The following is an 18,832-nucleotide window of genomic DNA, read 5'->3' as shown; positions in this document are numbered from 1 at the left end:
CAGAATATAAAAGTTTATGTTTTATCATTTCTACGCCGTTCTTGGGGGACTGAACAGCTTTAAGCCACATTATAGCCAAAATGAAATTTATATTTTGTCCAGCGCATATATCGCTTTAGGCTTTACCTGTTTGATTGTGTTTACATTTTCTAAACGCTTCAATCAGCGAGAAGGAATTTCTGTGGCACCCCTGGATGACTTTATATTCTATAAAAAAACCGCTATTCCGGGAAAGTATAAAAATATTTCTTTCATTTACAATATTGTCAATTATATAAAAATGCAGTAAAGACATTATGTAAAACAATTTTGAACTAAATAGTACTGTCTTTAAGGATATTGGATTTGCACCATTTTCAAAGTAAGTATACCATATTTGTAACTTCATTAACTACAAAAATTTGTGATGATAAAAGCAATGAAAATTTTAAAAGAGTTTTTTGGAAAATATTTATAAATAAAAAGTTCATAGTTAAATGTATTAATTTTTATCATCAACCATATTTTTGCGAAAATGGCTGAACTATTAGTGAGTATTTCAAAGTTCAAAAAATATACATTTTTAAGAGGTTACTTTATTTTCCTTTATGCAAAAATACTGGAAAATAACCAAACTACGCCCGAGTTGCTAGAGGTCCAAATAAAGTTATTTTGCAAATTTGCAATATTTCCTAATATTTCCCAATTAGATTTTATCAAATCTTTTGACCAAATGGCGTGTGCCTAATATATTCATTTTCATCCTAGAAATTGAGAATTCTCCGGTGCATAAACTAATAATAATATGATAATACTCTCTTTGAATAAAAAAAGCAAAAACAAAAAAAAAGCCATTTAAATATATTCTTTGACCATCACCCACACCGTCGCGACGGCGTGAATCGTTCAGAAAATTTTCGAGAAGAGTGCGTGTAAAATTTCTACACATCCGTGATTCCAGATAAATTCAGAAGACGATATTTAAAATGTTGTCTAGAAAAGCGATTCAGATCAAATTCAACCTTCGTCTACACAGATCCATGCACCCGCATTAAAGGTGTCTATTCCTCTTCTACAAGGCGAACCAAGGCGGGAAATATCAGTTTTGCATATTAGCTAGCTTATCGTACGAACTTACCGGCCAAACTTTCGCACTTTAGATGAAAATTTTTAATATTTTGAGGTATTGTTCAAGTCTGAGGCGAATAGGTTTGTTTTACGGAAGAGAGCTGTCATTAACAAAACAGTTCATTATCAGTTCAAATGTAAACTAGTACTGTGAACAATCTCTATGAAGAATTCGACGAAATTATTTATTACTAATAACAAATAATTAAAGCTTATTATTCACCCACAATTGATTTTTGATCCGGTTTTTAAGTTTCTGATAGCTTGTGTTAGAATTCGTGCCACTTTTCATAGACTTCGGACTGTCCTACCCGACAGATACTTGCATTTGAGACTGAGATGGAAGGAGAGAGTGCAGTATATCGTCTGCAGTACTCAGTGAGCATTCTTAAGTTGTTGTCCGTTTGATGGGTGGCTTGACTTCTGTACTGTACATTCTATCCAATGAGAGTTAAACTTTTCATATTGAAATTTTCGTGAAATGAACTGGTATATAACTCGTTATTAATTTTATTGTTCTCATGTCCAGGCAGCTAGTTCATTAATACTGAGGCATTCATCAACTTGCTTTCATGCATATTTCTAAAACAGCATAGAACATAGACTTGCCTTAAATATACACTTAGAATATATGGACGTTATTCGCATTCGAAGATATCCAGTACCAAAAATGTCCACTAAATTAAATTGCGCTTAAAAAATTATAGGATTGACACTAATTTATCTCGTAGTTCAACCCAAAGCGCCAGCCCTACTTTTTCCATTCATTCCGTGTATCCTTAATTTCTGAATACATTCAATTTCATTAGAGCAGCAATAAGACTGAATTGGTGATGAATCAAAGGATCGCTTACAAGGGTTACACTGTAGCGATTTATTCTCTGATGGGTCTTTAAATAATTGTAGAGCAAAATCAGACATTTTCTCGGATCTGCAGAGTGCAGGGAGATATTTCCACTTGCGCGATTATTTTAATGGAGAAAGTATTCAGTTTGAGGGCGCCTTAGCAGAATGGGTTGGTGCGCAACTACCGCTCGGAAGCGCTCACGCACGAAATACCACAAATGGAAGAAGTTTTTTCTAGCAGCAGTCTTTTCAAAACAGGCAATGGCAAATCTCCGAGTGTATTTATGCCATGAAAAAGCTTCTGCCGCAAAAAACTAGCTGCCGTTTGGAGTCGGCATAAAACTGTAGAGGAAAAAATCAACTCGCACGCTACAAACTAAGATCAAGAGCTCGATGAAACACCTAATAATATATTAGGTGTAAGAACGAATTAGTTTGAGGTTGACTGATATTTTATTTGACTTGTGAATTGAGTTGTGTATACAGATCTTTTGATTGTGGTAAATTGATACTAGGGTCTTAGTGAGTAGCGCTTATAGGTAACTTGATTGAAATAACTGTATACTTAATTAGGATCACTGATCATCGAAATAATTATTTTTCTGAACTTCTTGATAAAAACTGAATAATAAATATGAAACATATAATAACCATCTGCCTGTTGATATTATGCCATACTTAACTAGGCACGCATTTTGATAACATTTTATTTAAAACTACCCATGGATTTCGTAAAACTCATGGAAAATAACTCAAAAATATCGATGCAGAATATGCAATACACTCTTGCTAGAATCAGCTGACGAGCTGACGTCACTTGTGATGTGTTTACGGAAAAATTGAGACTGTGTTGGTGATATACGAAAATAACAACCAATAAATGATTTTTTCCCATAAATGAATTTCGAAAACGGAAATTGTGTTTTGTAGTAAGTATTAAAATTTTTAAAATTATTTTTTTTAAATGGGGGTGGCGTGATCCAAATACACTTAATTTATCTTTCGCAATTTTGACAAGTCTGACGTCAGGTCCCCTACTAATACAAAACTAGCGAAAAAAACAAATAAGAGGAAATGAAATTACATGTTTGTGAAAATTTAGTGAATGGATTGGTAATATTGTGCTTTATGGGACTTAGACTAAACAATTTAATGAGAACGAAGTGCCGCGCGTTAAATTGTGAAATCACAAATGCAGTTTTTTGCGGAAGACGCCGTGGAAAGAAAGTGTGAGTGTGTGCGTATAATTTCTTGTGTTTGGTTGTTTCCATTACTTTCCCCTACTCTTCCTACTCTACAGTAATTTCACTTCGCTTTGTTTGCTTGATCATTTAATCCCCCTAAGGAACTATGAAAAATGCAGAATTCAGTGGAAGCTCGAATTTCTCAATATTTCAAAGAAGCGTCTTCTCCACGGGAGTTTAGAATTGGAGGAAATACGCGGCACTGCAAATCCCTGGAATATTTGTGACTGAGTTGTGTATCTGACTTAATCTGCTTTTTGGCGATACTAATAGAGCACGTGCAAGTAAGAGTACTTGCGTAAATATTTACATAAAGGGTTTTCCAATAAGATGATTAACGAGATATGATTAACGATTTTTTATGACCGGAATTGGATGGTATTGATCTGGGCAACGTTTATTTTTAACAATACGGCGCTACGTGCCACACAAGCAACAAAACCATTGATGTTGTGATTTAACACCTTGTCACTTTTTTCTTTGGGGCCACGTGAAAGAGAAGGTTTACACCAACAGCCCAAAGGATGTATACACCCATACATATTCAAAACTAGTTGTTTCAGCTGTTTCTTTGCTTTTATACATTTAAAATGGTCAATTATAAAATACAAAAAACTTAAAGCCAAATAAATGCACCTATAAAAACTTGTATACATTGAGTCCTTAATTTAAAGTTAATTAAGGAAAATAGAATTCGGAACATTTCACAGTTTTCCGTAAATTGTGAATGGTGTACGGTGCTGATACTGTAACAGTTAATAACATGCAATTTCGGTTTCGTCGGTTACGGTCAGGAATTTTTGATATTAACGATGCACCTCGCACAGCCAGGCCCATTGTCGATAATGTCGATAAAATTACAGAAATAATAGAAGTAGACCTTGATATTAGTACCCGCACCATCGTCAAAACAGTATTCAGCCATTTGCGCATCAATTTCGCCCAAAAACAATGAATTTATTTCTCATCCAACCATATACGAGGTGTGTTCAAAAAATAAGGCGAATTTTCAAATTTCGTGGGATACGTATTGTACATTTGACTTTGGATTATTATTATTTTTACGTTGTCACACTCATCTCGAAGATGTCTTTGTGGATTTAGCATGTTTAGTTTGTTTATGAGAGCCATAAATAAGACAATATTTTGCATGTTCGGCGATTTTCTGCTATCGACTACTGGACTTTTCCATTGGAACGGTTGGGCGTTGGTTTCGATTTCATAACCATATACCCATGATCCGTTACCAGTTATGACCTTTTCAAGCTAATCTTGATCATCTTTGACGTCATTCAACAACTCCTGAGCAATGCTCATGCGAAGTTGTTTTTGGTCAAAATTCAGCAATTTTGGAACTAACTTCGCTGCCACACGAATGCCCAAAATTTCCGAAAAGGTCGTATAGCATGAGCCAACCGATATGCCGACATCTTCAGCAACTTCTATAATTGTGACTCGACGATTTTCTATAACAATTTTCTTCACTTTCTCAACATTTCCATCGATTGTTGATGTGCTGGGGCGTCCAGAGCGAGCGTCGTCATTCACGTCTTCTCGGCCATATTCATCTTCTATGAAAAACCACTTGTAAACATTTTTTTGACTCAGAGTGCTCTCAGCGTATGCCACTGTCAACATTCTGAGTGGTTTTGAGCACTTAATTCCATTTGTTATACAAAATATAATGCAACTTCTTTGATCCATTTTTTCCGATAGCAGAAAATCGGCGAACACGTAAAACACTTTTCTTATTTATGCCTCTCACAAACCAACTAATCTTGCTACGAGTATGTATATTGCTAAAACCGTGAACATATCTTTGAGACGTGTGTATCAACATAAGAAAATAATAACCGAAAGTCGAATGTACGTGGGCCGCAAAATTTGAAAACTCGCCTTATTTTTTGAACACATCTCGTATAATTGGTGCTTACACCCTTTTTGGGTGTTTGGCAGAGCTTCTTCGTCTAATTGTGATGTTCACCTTAATGTTGCTCCTCGAATGGGGTGACCTACATTTTTAAGCCGACTCCGCATGGAAAATGTTTTTTATGAGAAGAATTTGCTTGGCACAAATACACGTTTGCCATTGCCAGCTGAGCGGTCACGCTGTGGTGTTTCTTGCACGCAAATTCGAACCTACGTGCTTCCAAATGGTAGTCACGTTTCAACCTATTCGGCTACGGTGGCCAAAATAGGACCACTAAATAACGTTGATGTGTGACAATTTATTCGCTGAGGGCCTTTCTTCCATACAAAGTAATATACATGATCGAATTTTGTATATAAAAGAAAAATCCTAATGCAATCAATGCTGTTGGCATTGAAATATCTGACAGAAAGTATATTGAAGAGTTTTTACTTTAAAGTGGAGCGGCTTATTTTTCTGTCGTGATCCGTGCGCACGAGTTGCTAATGAGTCCTCAAATGCCTTAAGAGTCGGTATTGTAAGCAAAATTGTCTTAAATAAAAATAGTTGATGCGTGCATAACGTAATAGAGAAAATCTGTTTTCTTCTAAAACAAATGAATGAATCGCAAAATCTCAAAAATATCGAAAACAAATTATTTAAACATATGCACTGTCTAATGTACCCTGCAATAGCCCGGGTTTTCTCAAAAAAAAAAAAGCATTAAATTAACAAATTATATTTTAATAAAATTAAATAAATTACATTTCAAACACTTTTTAAATACACTTTTTCATAAAGTACAAGTGTCAGTAAAGTGACTAAACTTTCGGTCACTTGTGTTTTTTTATCTACCCATCGACGATGAATTGTTCACCCATGCGTATCCATTCCAATAAGTATTCGTACCCGTATTCATATTGTAAGGGTTATACGGATTAGGTGGATTAGGCGGATTCGGTAGATTATAGCCATTATAGGCAGGAACGTTCATATTATACGGATAGCTGGAAGGATTATTATTATTATTCCAGTAATTTGAGTAGTACAGATAATTTGGGTAAGCATATTGCCCAATGACCCATGGCTGAATACGAATATTTTGTCCATACCCTATATATGGCGTGGAGCTCAGTTGTGAAAACTGTGGTGATAGTGTAGCGTAAGGACCCACATATTGAGGTGCTGTCGTCTGTATAGAAGGGAAAATGAAAAAGTTTATAAAAATTGCAGATATTTAGTGCACGTATTTACCGAAAGCGTAACGGCGCTTATGCACAATAAGTATGATAATAAACTTCTCATATTGTTATAATTTTTATGCTATCGACTTCCGCTGATTTTATAATTTGATTTTATATTTTCCTATTTGGCACTTAACTGTTAATTACTTGTTGTTTACACTTCCTCCGTTGAATCGAATCTGCATAAATTTAAATGATTTTTGTCGCTTAAATAGCACAAACAGATTTTCAGTTTCAGTTGATAAAAAGAGTGTGAAAATTGTATTATTTTCCACCACCTATCTACTCAGGCACATATATCTCCAATAAGCAAATACACCTATTTGTAAAAATTAAATTTAATTGGTCGCATTTGTCATTGAACTTGACTTGGTGTCGTACATTTGCGTACAGAAGTACGAGTGCACAGATATCTACAAACATACATTCGGACATATGCAAGTAATTTGTGCGAACCCAACAATGTGTTTATATTTTGATGAATAATCGGAAAACTACTAATTCGAAATAATAATGTGCGAATTGAACGTTTTTCTAAACTATGAATTTACACTTACGAGGGGTGTCTTTTATATCTTGCGCTCAATAATGAAAACACAGTAAAATAAAAATGAAAATCCCTTCATTAATTTTGAGAATATTCTACTTGTAGGTCATCAGGTGCCAAATCAGGACTGTAAGGCGATTGATCCATTAATTCGATCTCTTGAGTGCTCAAAACCTCTCTTGGGGAGCCGATTGCTTCAACGTCAAAGGAGGAGACGGAGCGAGAGGAGATGATAATCGAGAGGAGATGGAGCGGGAAAGTTTTCATTGACAGTCAGGCTGCATTGACGGCCCTGGAGAACGCGAAGCAAACCTCAAAGATTGTTCAAGAATGTAAGAAGAAGCTTAGTTCTGTCGCAAGACAGAACAGGCTTGTACTTATATGGGTTCCGGTGCACTCTGGTGTTCAAGTAACCTAATTGCCGATGAATTGGCCAACCAACGATTTCCCCACAAGGACCAGAGCCAATAATTGGAATCAGTTCCGCAGGAATCATGAATTGGATCAGCGATTATGTATGCAATTTACATAAAGAGCGATGGTCCAGTCTAGAACGCTGGAGAACTGCAAAGCGTTTTGTGACAAGTCCGAACAGAAAACTGTCAAACTTTCTACTAAAACTTGGACGGAAAGACGTTCGGTTGATGGTCGGTATTATTACAGGACATAACCCATGGGGTCAACATATGACCACCATTAGAATCATTGAGGACCCAATGTGCCTGTCTTGCTTAGTGGAGGCGGATAGCACTGAGCACTTTCTCTGTGAGTGTCCTGCCTTTGCTAGAGCAAGACTACGAATTTTGGGTTCCGATGTCGTTAGAATGAGTAATATTCGTTCTCTAAAACTGGAGGATATTTACAGATTTTCCAAAGAATCTGGAATATTCTCACAGAACTAACTACCTCTGTCACTGTATCTATTCTTACCTATCTCTTCTGATATTTTTCTCCTTTCCCCCTTGACTATCTACCCTCTTTCCAGAGCTCTAAACACAATGAGCTTTTTAGCCTGAGTGTTTTGGGAACCCAAATAATAAATTATTGCCCAAAACTTTTCACGAGCCAGTTCCCTCTTTTGGTCGGACTGACTTTTTTAACTTACTGAACTTTTTTCATATATACCTAGGTCGTATGTGAAAACGTCATATACATATAAATTAACGCTTAAAAACGCCAAACTTTTCATCAAGAATATCAAATAACATGGAAATGTTGGAAAGGCGCAAAATATTAAGGAGTAACCCTCGTACATATTTGACGGCTTAACTTAATTTGCTCCAATTCGCTATTAGTAAATGTGTATGCAATTTATTGTATAAAATCAGGTTGTGAAATTCTTTCACATGAAGCGTGACTGACAAAATTCATTTTGAAACGATAGAAAATAATTTTCTGGGCGGCAGGTAAATGTGGGACTCCAAGTATATCTCATTAAAAAGAAAGAACAATTTAAGTACAAAAGAAAAAAAATTTACCGCGCAAGGTGGCAAAATACGTACCAAAATTGGACGAAAAACTCTAGTACACACCTATGACAGGTTTGCTTTAAATGTCGGCTATGTACATATACCTGCATCAAGTGGATGAATGGATGCATCCATATCTGCTGACGGGACTTTCACAAGAGGGATCCTGCAGTCTGTCCCAACTATGTGCAACAACATAAGCTTTCATAAAGCTGTGTATAAGAGTTAATCCTAATGCCATCAGATTGTTAGAATGACATTAGTGAGATCTCAGATCTGGTTAATAATACAAGTGAATAGATATATGAAAAAGATGTGCGAAAAATGCATACAAACTTAACTCTGTGTCGATATCACCTTACACAGCACGAAGAGCATCCCGGCTATATATTATATATATATATTTGACGCGTACACCATTTCTGGATATTTGGCAGAGCTCCTCCTCGTATTTGTGGTGGGCGTCTTGATGTTTTCCCACAAATGGACGCACCTACAGTTTCAAGCCGACTCCGACCGGCAGATATTTTTTATGAAGAGCTTTTTCATGACAGAAATGAACTCGGAGGTTTGCCATTGCTTGCCGAGGGGCGACCGCTATTAGAAACAACTTTTTCTTAATTTTGGTTTTTCACCGAGATTCGAACCTACGTTCCCTCTGAATTCCGAATGGTAGTCACGCAACAACCCATTCGGCTACGGCGGCCGCTATACTCCAGTGTTATTATGCTTAAAATTGGTATGCCCACAAAAAATGAAAGAGAATTCTGAGTGAAACCATGATTTGAAGGAACTGCTCTGCGTGCTTCTCTGTTGGTTGTTAGAGCAGATTTTCTGCAATTTATGTAAATAAAAAGCTTGCGTATACTGATATAACTCACCCCATTTGCAGGCTATCCGGTGACAGAATTATGAATTGAAAGCTAATTTAAAAAACAAATTACTAATAATAAAGTTTATTTCAATAATTATTTCAAAGAAGACAAGTGCGGAGTTTTAAAAAAGTTTTTAATCAAAATATCTTTCAGCGTGCACCACTTAGAGACATCCTCCATAGAGATTGCTTGCCCGCGACGATTTTTAAAGAAATATGATCCAATTAGTTTATTTCACTGCTTGACAATGCACACCAAACCATTACTTTGAGACTATGAAGTGGGTTTTGATGTTTTAGTAGAGAGTTCTGTCATTTAAATTACCTATAACGGTAATTCTGCTTATTTACTCTTCGATTCATATGAAAATGGGCTTCACCACTCCAAAAGATTGAGTTTACCTAGCAAAATCACTCCAACAGTGTCTCGCAGAAATTTAGGCTTAAGCGCTTGCACGATTTGAGTTTTGAAGTGGTGGGGTTTAAGATCCTTCCTCAATATTTCATGCTCAATAGTTCTTGGAAGTCCCAGGTGAGACGATCTCCTGTGTACGGACTGTTGCGGTCTACATATCGTGCCAACTTGAAGCTCGAACTTCAATATTTTGAATTGTTCTCGATGTTCGGCTGGGAACCGGCCGTGGGCTGCGAGCAACCATACTTTTTGCCCGGAATCTACATATGTACCCATGAGCCAATCAAATCTTCACTTGAGGCTTCACGTAAACGTTGAATATTGTAACGTAAACAAAACTTCAACGAACAGTTGTACACAAATCATTAGCCTTGAAATACGCTTCGATTGCGAACGCACATTCACTCGATATCATACGTTCGGTTTAGTGAGAAACCTTAAATCAAAACCTAATTCTGCCACCGGAAACCGTGCGCCTCGAAACCCATGGCGTCAACTCCGGTTCCAATATTCAGAGTGTTTAATAATTAGAGCATAGTGACTTATTGGTAATTTCTTTTTTTGTGCTGGACCATCTTAACCTGTTAAGAACATTTAATCTTGAATCCGATCGAGTACCATATATTAAAAGTCGTTCCTCTTGTATGTATATATTGTAGTTAAAAGAAGTTAGAGTGGCACTGCAGCCAGATCGAATGCATGAATAAATTAAAAATAGCAGTGAGCAAATTCTACTCCTTTTGAAATGCACGAAATGTTACTTGGACTTAAGAAAGCAAAACAAAATAAAGCTTCTGGCATAGGTTGGATTAGCAATAAGTTTTATAAATCTGTCTCAGTGGGTTTCTTTTCTGAGCTACTGCGAACTTACAACAATTGACCTACCTACAACAATTTGATCTACCCACCTCATGGTTTGTCTATTTAAAATGGTGATCTTTGTCTCACAGAAAATAAAGGACTCTCTCTGCTGGATACTCTATATTGTTGGGCTTCTGCTAACACGCATTCATGTTTGGATTGATTTGAACCAAATCAATTGCGCATTTCAAAGCTTAGTTTATATATAATTTATTATATTAATAATCTTTGAATCTGTATTTCAAATGAACTTAACATTTATGACAATTTGACATTTTAAGACAATTTTAAGGTTAAAAAAGGGGTTTTCTGGACTCTGTTGCTAAATCGCAATCACTCGATTTGTATGCTAACTTAGCATTTAAAGATGTTAATTATTTCAGTGGTTAATTCAATTAATTCTTTCTACCTACGCTATTAGCTTAGTTTTTGGTACAAGATGAACTCTTCTTAAATGAAATACGAGATCTTTTAAGAACCTTTCTTCCGCCGGTACAGCTTGCAACTTGGGTGCCCCGAAAACATACAACTCGTCATAGGCATCTGTCTAATTTAATGAAATTTAAAAAGAATTTGGATTTATCTAATTTATATTATATATATATCTTAAATGGCTGTGAATATAGAGCTTTGTTCAAATATTTATCCTGATGTCTCAAATATAGGGAAATTGTTTTAAATAAATTTTCATAAGTACTCTTTTGAGTTTATATAATAATATTTTGTGCATACTGAAGTTTTAGTTATTTTTTGCGCTTTATAATAAAACTTTTGAACCTGTATCCTTTCGATTAAAGATGAAGTAACATGTGCCATATTAAAGTTATTTGAAATTATTCCAACTGACAGCATATCAATGTTATAGTTGTGCATTCTATAGTTTAATCGAAACCACACTTTATATATCTGGCATTTACAGACATACGTATGTAGTAAATTAGCACATAATTTTCGAGAAGAGTGCGTGTAAAATTTCTACACATCCGTGAATCCAGATAAATTCAGAAGACGATATTTACAATGTTTTCTAGAAAAGCGATTCAGATCAAATTCAACCTTCGTCTACACAGATCCATGCACCCGCATTAAAGGTGTCTATTCCTCTCCTACAAGGCGAACCAAGGCGGGAAATATCAGTTTTGCATATTAGCTAGCTTATCGTACGAACTTACCGGCCAAACTTTCGCACTTTAGATGAAAATTTTTAATATTTTGAGGTATTGTTCAAGTCTGAGGCGAATAGGTTTGCTTTACGGGAGAGAGCTGTCATTAACAAAACAGTTCATTATCAGTTCAAATGTAAACTAGTACTGTGAACAATCTCTATGAAGAATTTGACGAAATTATTTATTACTAATAACAAATAATTAAAGCTTATTATTCACCCACAATTAAGCATCAATTCCGGTTTTTAAGTTTCTGATAGCTTGTGTTAGAATTCGTGCCACTTTTCACAGACTTCGGACTGTCTTACCCGACAGATACTTGCATTTGAGACTGAGATGGGAGGAGAGATTGCAGTATATCGTCTGCAGTACTCAGTGAGCATTCTTAAGTTGTTGTCCGTTTGATGGGTGAACCGTTTGGCTTGACTTAAATCTGTACATTCTATCCAATGAGAGTTAAACTTTTTATATTGAAATTTTCGTGAAATGAACTGGTATATAACTCGTCATTAACTTTATTGTTCTCATGCCCAGGCAGCTAGTTCATTAATACTGAGGCATTCATCAACTTGCTTTCATGCATATTTCTAAAACAGTATAGAACATAGATCTGCCAAAAATGTACACTTAGAATATATGGACGTTATTCGCATTCAAAGATATCCAGTACCAAAAATGCCCATTAAATTGCACTTAAAAAAATATAGGATTGACACTAATTTATCTCGTAGTTCAACCCAAAGCGCCAGCCCTACTTTTTCCATTCATTCCGTGTATCCTTAATTTCTGAATACATTCAATTTCATTAGAGCAGCAATAAGACTGAATTGGTGATGAATCAAAGGATCGCTTACAAGGGTTACACTGTAGCGATTTATTCTCTGATGGGTCTTTAAATAATTGTAGAGCAAAATCAGACATTTTCTCGGATCTGCAGAGTGCAGGGAGATATTTCCACTTGCGCGATTATTTTAATGGAGAAAGTATTCAGTTTGAGGGCGCCTTAGCAGAATGGGTTGGTGCGCAACTACCGCTCGGAAGCGCTCACGCACGAAATACCACAAATGGAAGAAGTTTTTTCTAGCAGCAGTCTTTTCAAAACAGGCAATGGCAAATCTCCGAGTGTATTTATGCCATGAAAAAGCTTCTGCCGCAAAAAACTAGCTGCCGTTTGGAGTCGGCATAAAACTGTAGAGGAAAAAATCAACTCGCACGCTACAAACTAAGATCAAGAGCTCGATGAAACACCTAATAATATATTAGGTGTAAGAACGAATTAGTTTGAGGTTGACTGATATTTTATTTGACTTGTGAATTGAGTTGTGTATACAGATCTTTTGATTGTGGTAAATTGATACTAGGGTCTTAGTGAGTAGCGCTTATAGGTAACTTGATTGAAATAACTGTATACTTAATTAGGATCACTGATCATCGAAATAATTATTTTTCTGAACTTCTTGATAAAAACTGAATAATAAATATGAAACATATAATAACCATCTGCCTGTTGATATTATGCCATACTTAACTAGGCACGCATTTTGATAACATTTTATTTAAAACTACCCATGGATTTCGTAAAACTCATGGAAAATAACTCAAAAATATCGATGCAGAATATGCAATACACTCTTGCTAGAATCAGCTGACGAGCTGACGTCACTTGTGATGTGTTTACGGAAAAATTGAGACTGTGTTGGTGATATACGAAAATAACAACCAATAAATGATTTTTTCCCATAAATGAATTTCGAAAACGGAAATTGTGTTTTGTAGTAAGTATTAAAATTTTTAAAATTATTTTTTTTAAATGGGGGTGGCGTGATCCAAATACACTTAATTTATCTTTCGCAATTTTGACAAGTCTGACGTCAGGTCCCCTACTAATACAAAACTAGCGAAAAAAACAAATAAGAGGAAATGAAATTACATGTTTGTGAAAATTTAGTGAATGGATTGGTAATATTGTGCTTTATGGGACTTAGACTAAACAATTTAATGAGAACGAAGTGCCGCGCGTTAAATTGTGAAATCACAAATGCAGTTTTTTGCGGAAGACGCCGTGGAAAGAAAGTGTGAGTGTGTGCGTATAATTTCTTGTGTTTGGTTGTTTCCATTACTTTCCCCTACTCTTCCTACTCTACAGTAATTTCACTTCGCTTTGTTTGCTTGATCATTTAATCCCCCTAAGGAACTATGAAAAATGCAGAATTCAGTGGAAGCTCGAATTTCTCAATATTTCAAAGAAGCGTCTTCTCCACGGGAGTTTAGAATTGGAGGAAATACGCGGCACTGCAAATCCCTGGAATATTTGTGACTGAGTTGTGTATCTGACTTAATCTGCTTTTTGGCGATACTAATAGAGCACGTGCAAGTAAGAGTACTTGCGTAAATATTTACATAAAGGGTTTTCCAATAAGATGATTAACGAGATATGATTAACGATTTTTTATGACCGGAATTGGATGGTATTGATCTGGGCAACGTTTATTTTTAACAATACGGCGCTACGTGCCACACAAGCAACAAAACCATTGATGTTGTGATTTAACACCTTGTCACTTTTTTCTTTGGGGCCACGTGAAAGAGAAGGTTTACACCAACAGCCCAAAGGATGTATACACCCATACATATTCAAAACTAGTTGTTTCAGCTGTTTCTTTGCTTTTATACATTTAAAATGGTCAATTATAAAATACAAAAAACTTAAAGCCAAATAAATGCACCTATAAAAACTTGTATACATTGAGTCCTTAATTTAAAGTTAATTAATGAAAATAGGCCGCAGTAAAATACAGGTGCGAAAAAATATATTTAAATAAATGGGAAAATGACATAGCAATTAAATGATTGTGTGACTAATGCTACAGTTGGTCTGGTGAATCCCGTAGGTTTGTCACTGTCTGCCCGCTAATTCGGGATGTTTGGGGCGTAAAAATTTTTAATTCTCTTTTTAATACATTTTAAATTTGTTTACAATACAAAAGGAAATCAATTATTTTCTCGGTATATGACTATAGTAATCGATATCTCGTAAAGTTTCAATTAAAAAATTTGAACTTTATGCTCGTTGTCAAGGTGACGTTTCACAGTAAAAAATTCTTTGGCTGTTTTTTGTTTGTTTCATTCAGGCATGAGTTACAGGGTGTTAATAATAGAAATCAACAAAGAGTACCGTTTACAGTTTTCTGTAAATTATTTATGGTGTTTACGAGGTCTGTTAGAAAAGTATCTGACTTTGTTTTTGGAGTTTACTCCTCAGAAGCGATATATAAGGTCCACGCTATGAAAAAAATATGGGTAGTAAAATCGTGTGAATCACTGGCGTACGCTGACGGAAGTGACGCATTGCCCTTTTTCTATATTCTAGTGAGAAAAAGCACTGCCTACCTTGTGGCGCTACTTTGTTGGTGCAAACTTGTAAGAAATATATATTTCCTTCTGGTTGCTAATTTCCAGTGAGAAATAGCACTGCCTGCCATGTGGCGCTTGGTTGTTGGTGCAAACTTGTAGGAAATATAATATATTTTCCTTGTGGTTCCTAATTTTCAGTGAGAAATGGCACTGCCTACCTTGTAGCGCTTCGTTGTTGGTGCAAACTTGTCAGAAATATATATTTCCTTGTGGTTTCTAATTTCCAGTGAGAAATAGCACTGCCTGCCATGTAGCGCTTGGTTGTTGGTGCAAACTTGTAGGAAATATATATTTCCTTGTGGTTGCTAATTTCTAGTCAGAAATAACACTGCCCACATTTTGGTGCTTATTTCCGTTTCCTATCTAGTGCTTGTGCGTTCGTTGAGAACCTACATATACCAGTGATATCGTCTGAACCTTTGGAGGAGATTGTCTTCAAAAACCCTTACAATGGTTCATCTGCCAATTACACCCCATTGAACTACCGCTTAGACATTTGTTTGAATACATTGATGGCTCTACGTTTGAAAGCTTTAACGGTGAAATAGAGAAAAAAATTTAAGGATTGTGAGAAGCTTTCTTTCGTCAATTATAAACCAATTATATTCACACTCCCAGATATATCCAGTGAAAAAGATTTAAGTACGGATCAAAAATACCTATTTGATATTTGTAGTGCTATTATAAGTGGACATTGCAACGACAGCTTAAAAAAGAAAAACCCCAAAAAAATTGTTCATTCCAGGTGGCTTACTATAGCGAATAGAATTTAAAGATTGTATGTATCAACAGGTCATTCTTGAGAAAATCTTATGATGTGAGTTCATTTTATTGTAAAAGTTTATGCACCAATGTGGTTTGGAATAAAAAAGAGGTGTGTGTGTATATATTTAATTTATATTTAATTTTTATTTATTTTTTTCCAGTAATATAGAAAAGGTCTTCATTTACTCCTTTTGCATATTAAATATATTTTTAAATATCACGGTAATCGTTCTTAAGGAGTAAACTCCAGTCGCGTGTCGGAGCTGACACACACACCTCTTTTTTTGTATTTCTTACACCTGTCAAATTTGAATTACGCGCGCATGTGTGAATTTTTTCCCGCCTGCCGCTAGCTTTAGTTGCTGTCAAGCAGTGTGAACGTTACATCGTATTTAGTGCTCTCGTCGGTTTTTGACAATTCCTGAGCGATGCTCCTGCGAAGTAGTTTTTGGTCAAAATGCAGCAATTTTGAAATGAACTTCGTTGCCACACGAATGCCGAAAATTTCCGAAAAGGTTGTATGGCATGAGCCAACCGATATGCCGTCATCCTCAGCAACTTCTGTAATTGTGACTCGACGATTCTCAATAACAATTTTCTTCACTTTCTCAACATTTCCATCGATTGTTGATGTGCTGGGGCGTCCAGAGCGAGCGTCGTCATTCACATATTCTCGATCATATTCATCTTCTGTGAAAAGCTACCTGTAAACATTTTTTAACTCAGAGTACTCTCAGCGTATGCCCTGTCAACATTCCGAGTGGTTTTGAGCACTTAATTCCATTTGTTACACAAAATATGATGCAACTTCATTGATCCATTCTTTCGATAGCAGAAAATCGCCGAACACGTAAAACACTTTTTTTATTTATTACATTATTATAAATTTACTACGAGTATATTGCTGAAACCGTGAACGTATCCTCGGGACGAGTGTATCAACATAAAAAAAATAGTGATCGAAAGTCGAATGTACATGGGCCACAAAATTTGAAAACTCGCCTTATTTTTTTAACACACCTCGTATAATTGGTGCTTACACCCTTTTTGCGCATTTGGTAGAGGTCCTTCGTCTAATTGTGGTGTTCATCTTAATGTTGCTCCTCGAATGGAGGGACCTACATTTTTAAGCCGACTCCGCATGGAAAATGTTTTTTATGAGAAGATTTTCCTTGGCACAAATACACGTTTGCCATTGCCAGTCGAGCGGTCACGCTGTGGAGTTTCTTGCACGCAAATTCGAACCTACGTGCCTCCAAATGGTAGTCACGTTTGAACCTATTCGGTTACGGTGGCCGAATTACAAAATAGGACAACTAAATAATGTTGATGTGTGACAATTTTTTCGCTGAGGGCCTTTCTTCCATACAAAGTACATGATCGAATTTTGTATATGAAAGAAAAATCCCAATGCAATCAATGCTGTATAAATATTGTTGGCATTGAAATATCTGACACTGAGAAAGTATATTGAAGTGTTTTTACTTTACAGTGGAGCGGCTTATTTTTCTGTCGTGATCCATGCGCACGAGTTGCTAATGAGTCCTCAAATGCTTTAAGAGTCGGTATTGTAAGCAAAATTGTCTTAAATAAAAATAGTTGATGCGTGCATAACGTAATAGAGAAAATATGTTCGCAAAATCTCAAAAATATCGAAAACAAATTATTTAAACATATGCAGGCACCTTCCACTGTCTAATGTACCCTGCAATAGCCCGGGTTTTTCCCCAAAAAAAAAACGTATTAAATTAACAAATTATATTTTAATAAAATTGAATAAATTACATTTCAAACACTTTTTTAAATACACTTTTTCATAAAGTACAAATGTCAGTAAAGTGACTAAACTTTCGGTCGCTTGTGTTTTTTTATCTACCCATCGACGATGAATTGTTCACCCATGCGTATCCATTCCAATAAGTATTCGTATCCGTATTTATATTGTAAGGATTATGGAAGGATTATTATTATCATTCCAGTAATTTGAGTAGTACAGATAATTTGGGTAAGCATATTGCCCAATGACCCATGGCTGAATACGAATATTTTGTCCATACCCTATATATGGCGTGTGGCTCAGTTGTGAAAACTGTGGTGGTAGTGTAGCGTAGGGATCCACATATTGAGGTGCTGTCGTCTGTATAGAAGGGAAAATGAAAAAGTTTATAAAAATTGCAGATATTTAGTGCACGTATTTACCGAAAGCGTAACGGCGCTTATGCACAACAAGTATGATAATAAACTTCTCATATTGTTATAATTTGTATGCTATCGACTTCCGCTGATTTTATAATTTGATTTTATATTTTCCTATTTGGCACTTAACTGTTAATTACTTGTTGTTTACACTTCCTCCGTTGAATCGAATCTGCATAAATTTAAATGATTTTTGTCGCTTAAATAGCACAAACAGATTTTCAGTTTCAGTTGATAAAAAGAGTATGAAAATTGTATTATTTTCCACCACCTATCTACTCAGGCACATATATCTCCAATAAGCAAATACACCTATTTGTAAAAATTAGATTTAATTGGTCGCATTTGTCATTGAACTTGACTTGCTGTCGTACATTTGCGTACAGAAGTACGAGTGCACAGATATCTACAAACATACATTCGGACATATGCAAGTAATTTGTGCGAACCCAACAATGTGTTTATATTTTGATGAATAATCGGAAAACTACTAATTCGAAATAATAATGTGCGAATTGAACGTTTTTCTAAACTATGAATTTATACTTACGAGGGTTGTCTTTTATATCTTGCGTTCAATAATGAAAACACAGTAAAATAAAAATGAAAATCCCTTCATTAATTTTGAGAATATTCTACTTGTAGGTCATCAGGTGCCAAATCTGGTCTATAAGGCGATTGACCCATTAATTCGATCTTTTGAGTGCTCAAAATCTCTCTTGTGGAGCCGATTCCTCAGAGCTGGTATTGTCTGAATGAAAAATGATTCACCTTC

At 35.6% G+C, this 18,832-nt stretch overlaps 1 protein-coding gene and 1 pseudogene across 2 annotated transcripts; both read right to left on the bottom strand.

Moving 5' to 3' along the window:
* Positions 1-5,924: 5,924 nt before the first annotated feature.
* On the bottom strand, positions 5,925-6,512 carry LOC129242913 (uncharacterized). 2 transcript variants are annotated; one of them, XM_054879841.1, is made up of 3 exons: positions 6,361-6,512; positions 6,219-6,298; positions 5,925-6,113 (listed from the first exon to the last, which is right to left on the bottom strand). In XM_054879841.1, the coding sequence occupies exons 1-3, from the start codon at positions 6,409-6,411 to the stop codon at positions 5,954-5,956; spliced, it is 291 nt and encodes a 96-aa protein (XP_054735816.1). In that variant the 5' UTR covers positions 6,412-6,512; the 3' UTR covers positions 5,925-5,953. The 2 variants fall into 2 exon arrangements, with proteins under 2 accessions (XP_054735816.1, XP_054735814.1); XM_054879839.1 differs by having other exon boundaries at positions 5,925-6,298.
* An 11,166-nt stretch (positions 6,513-17,678) lies between these two features.
* Positions 17,679-18,217, bottom strand: LOC129242897 (uncharacterized; annotated as a pseudogene).
* Between the last annotated feature and the right edge of the window lie 615 nt (positions 18,218-18,832).

This window comes from Anastrepha obliqua, chromosome 3 (assembly GCF_027943255.1).
Source record: "Anastrepha obliqua isolate idAnaObli1 chromosome 3, idAnaObli1_1.0, whole genome shotgun sequence".
In the NCBI taxonomy this organism is placed as follows: Eukaryota; Metazoa; Arthropoda; class Insecta; order Diptera; family Tephritidae; genus Anastrepha; species Anastrepha obliqua.
This window is presented reverse-complemented; position numbering and strand designations above follow the sequence as displayed.

What these genes read in the sequence shown, in the direction of transcription:
- LOC129242913 (XM_054879839.1), bottom strand. Translation starts at nt 6,411, where the DNA reads ATGAGAAGTTTATTATCATACTTATTGTGCATAAGCGCCGTTACGCTT. An exon ending in TAAGCGCCGTTACGCTTTCG is followed by an intron (nt 6,299 to 6,360) that starts GTAAATACGTGC and finishes CCTTCTATACAG; the next exon opens with ACGACAGCACCTCAATATGT.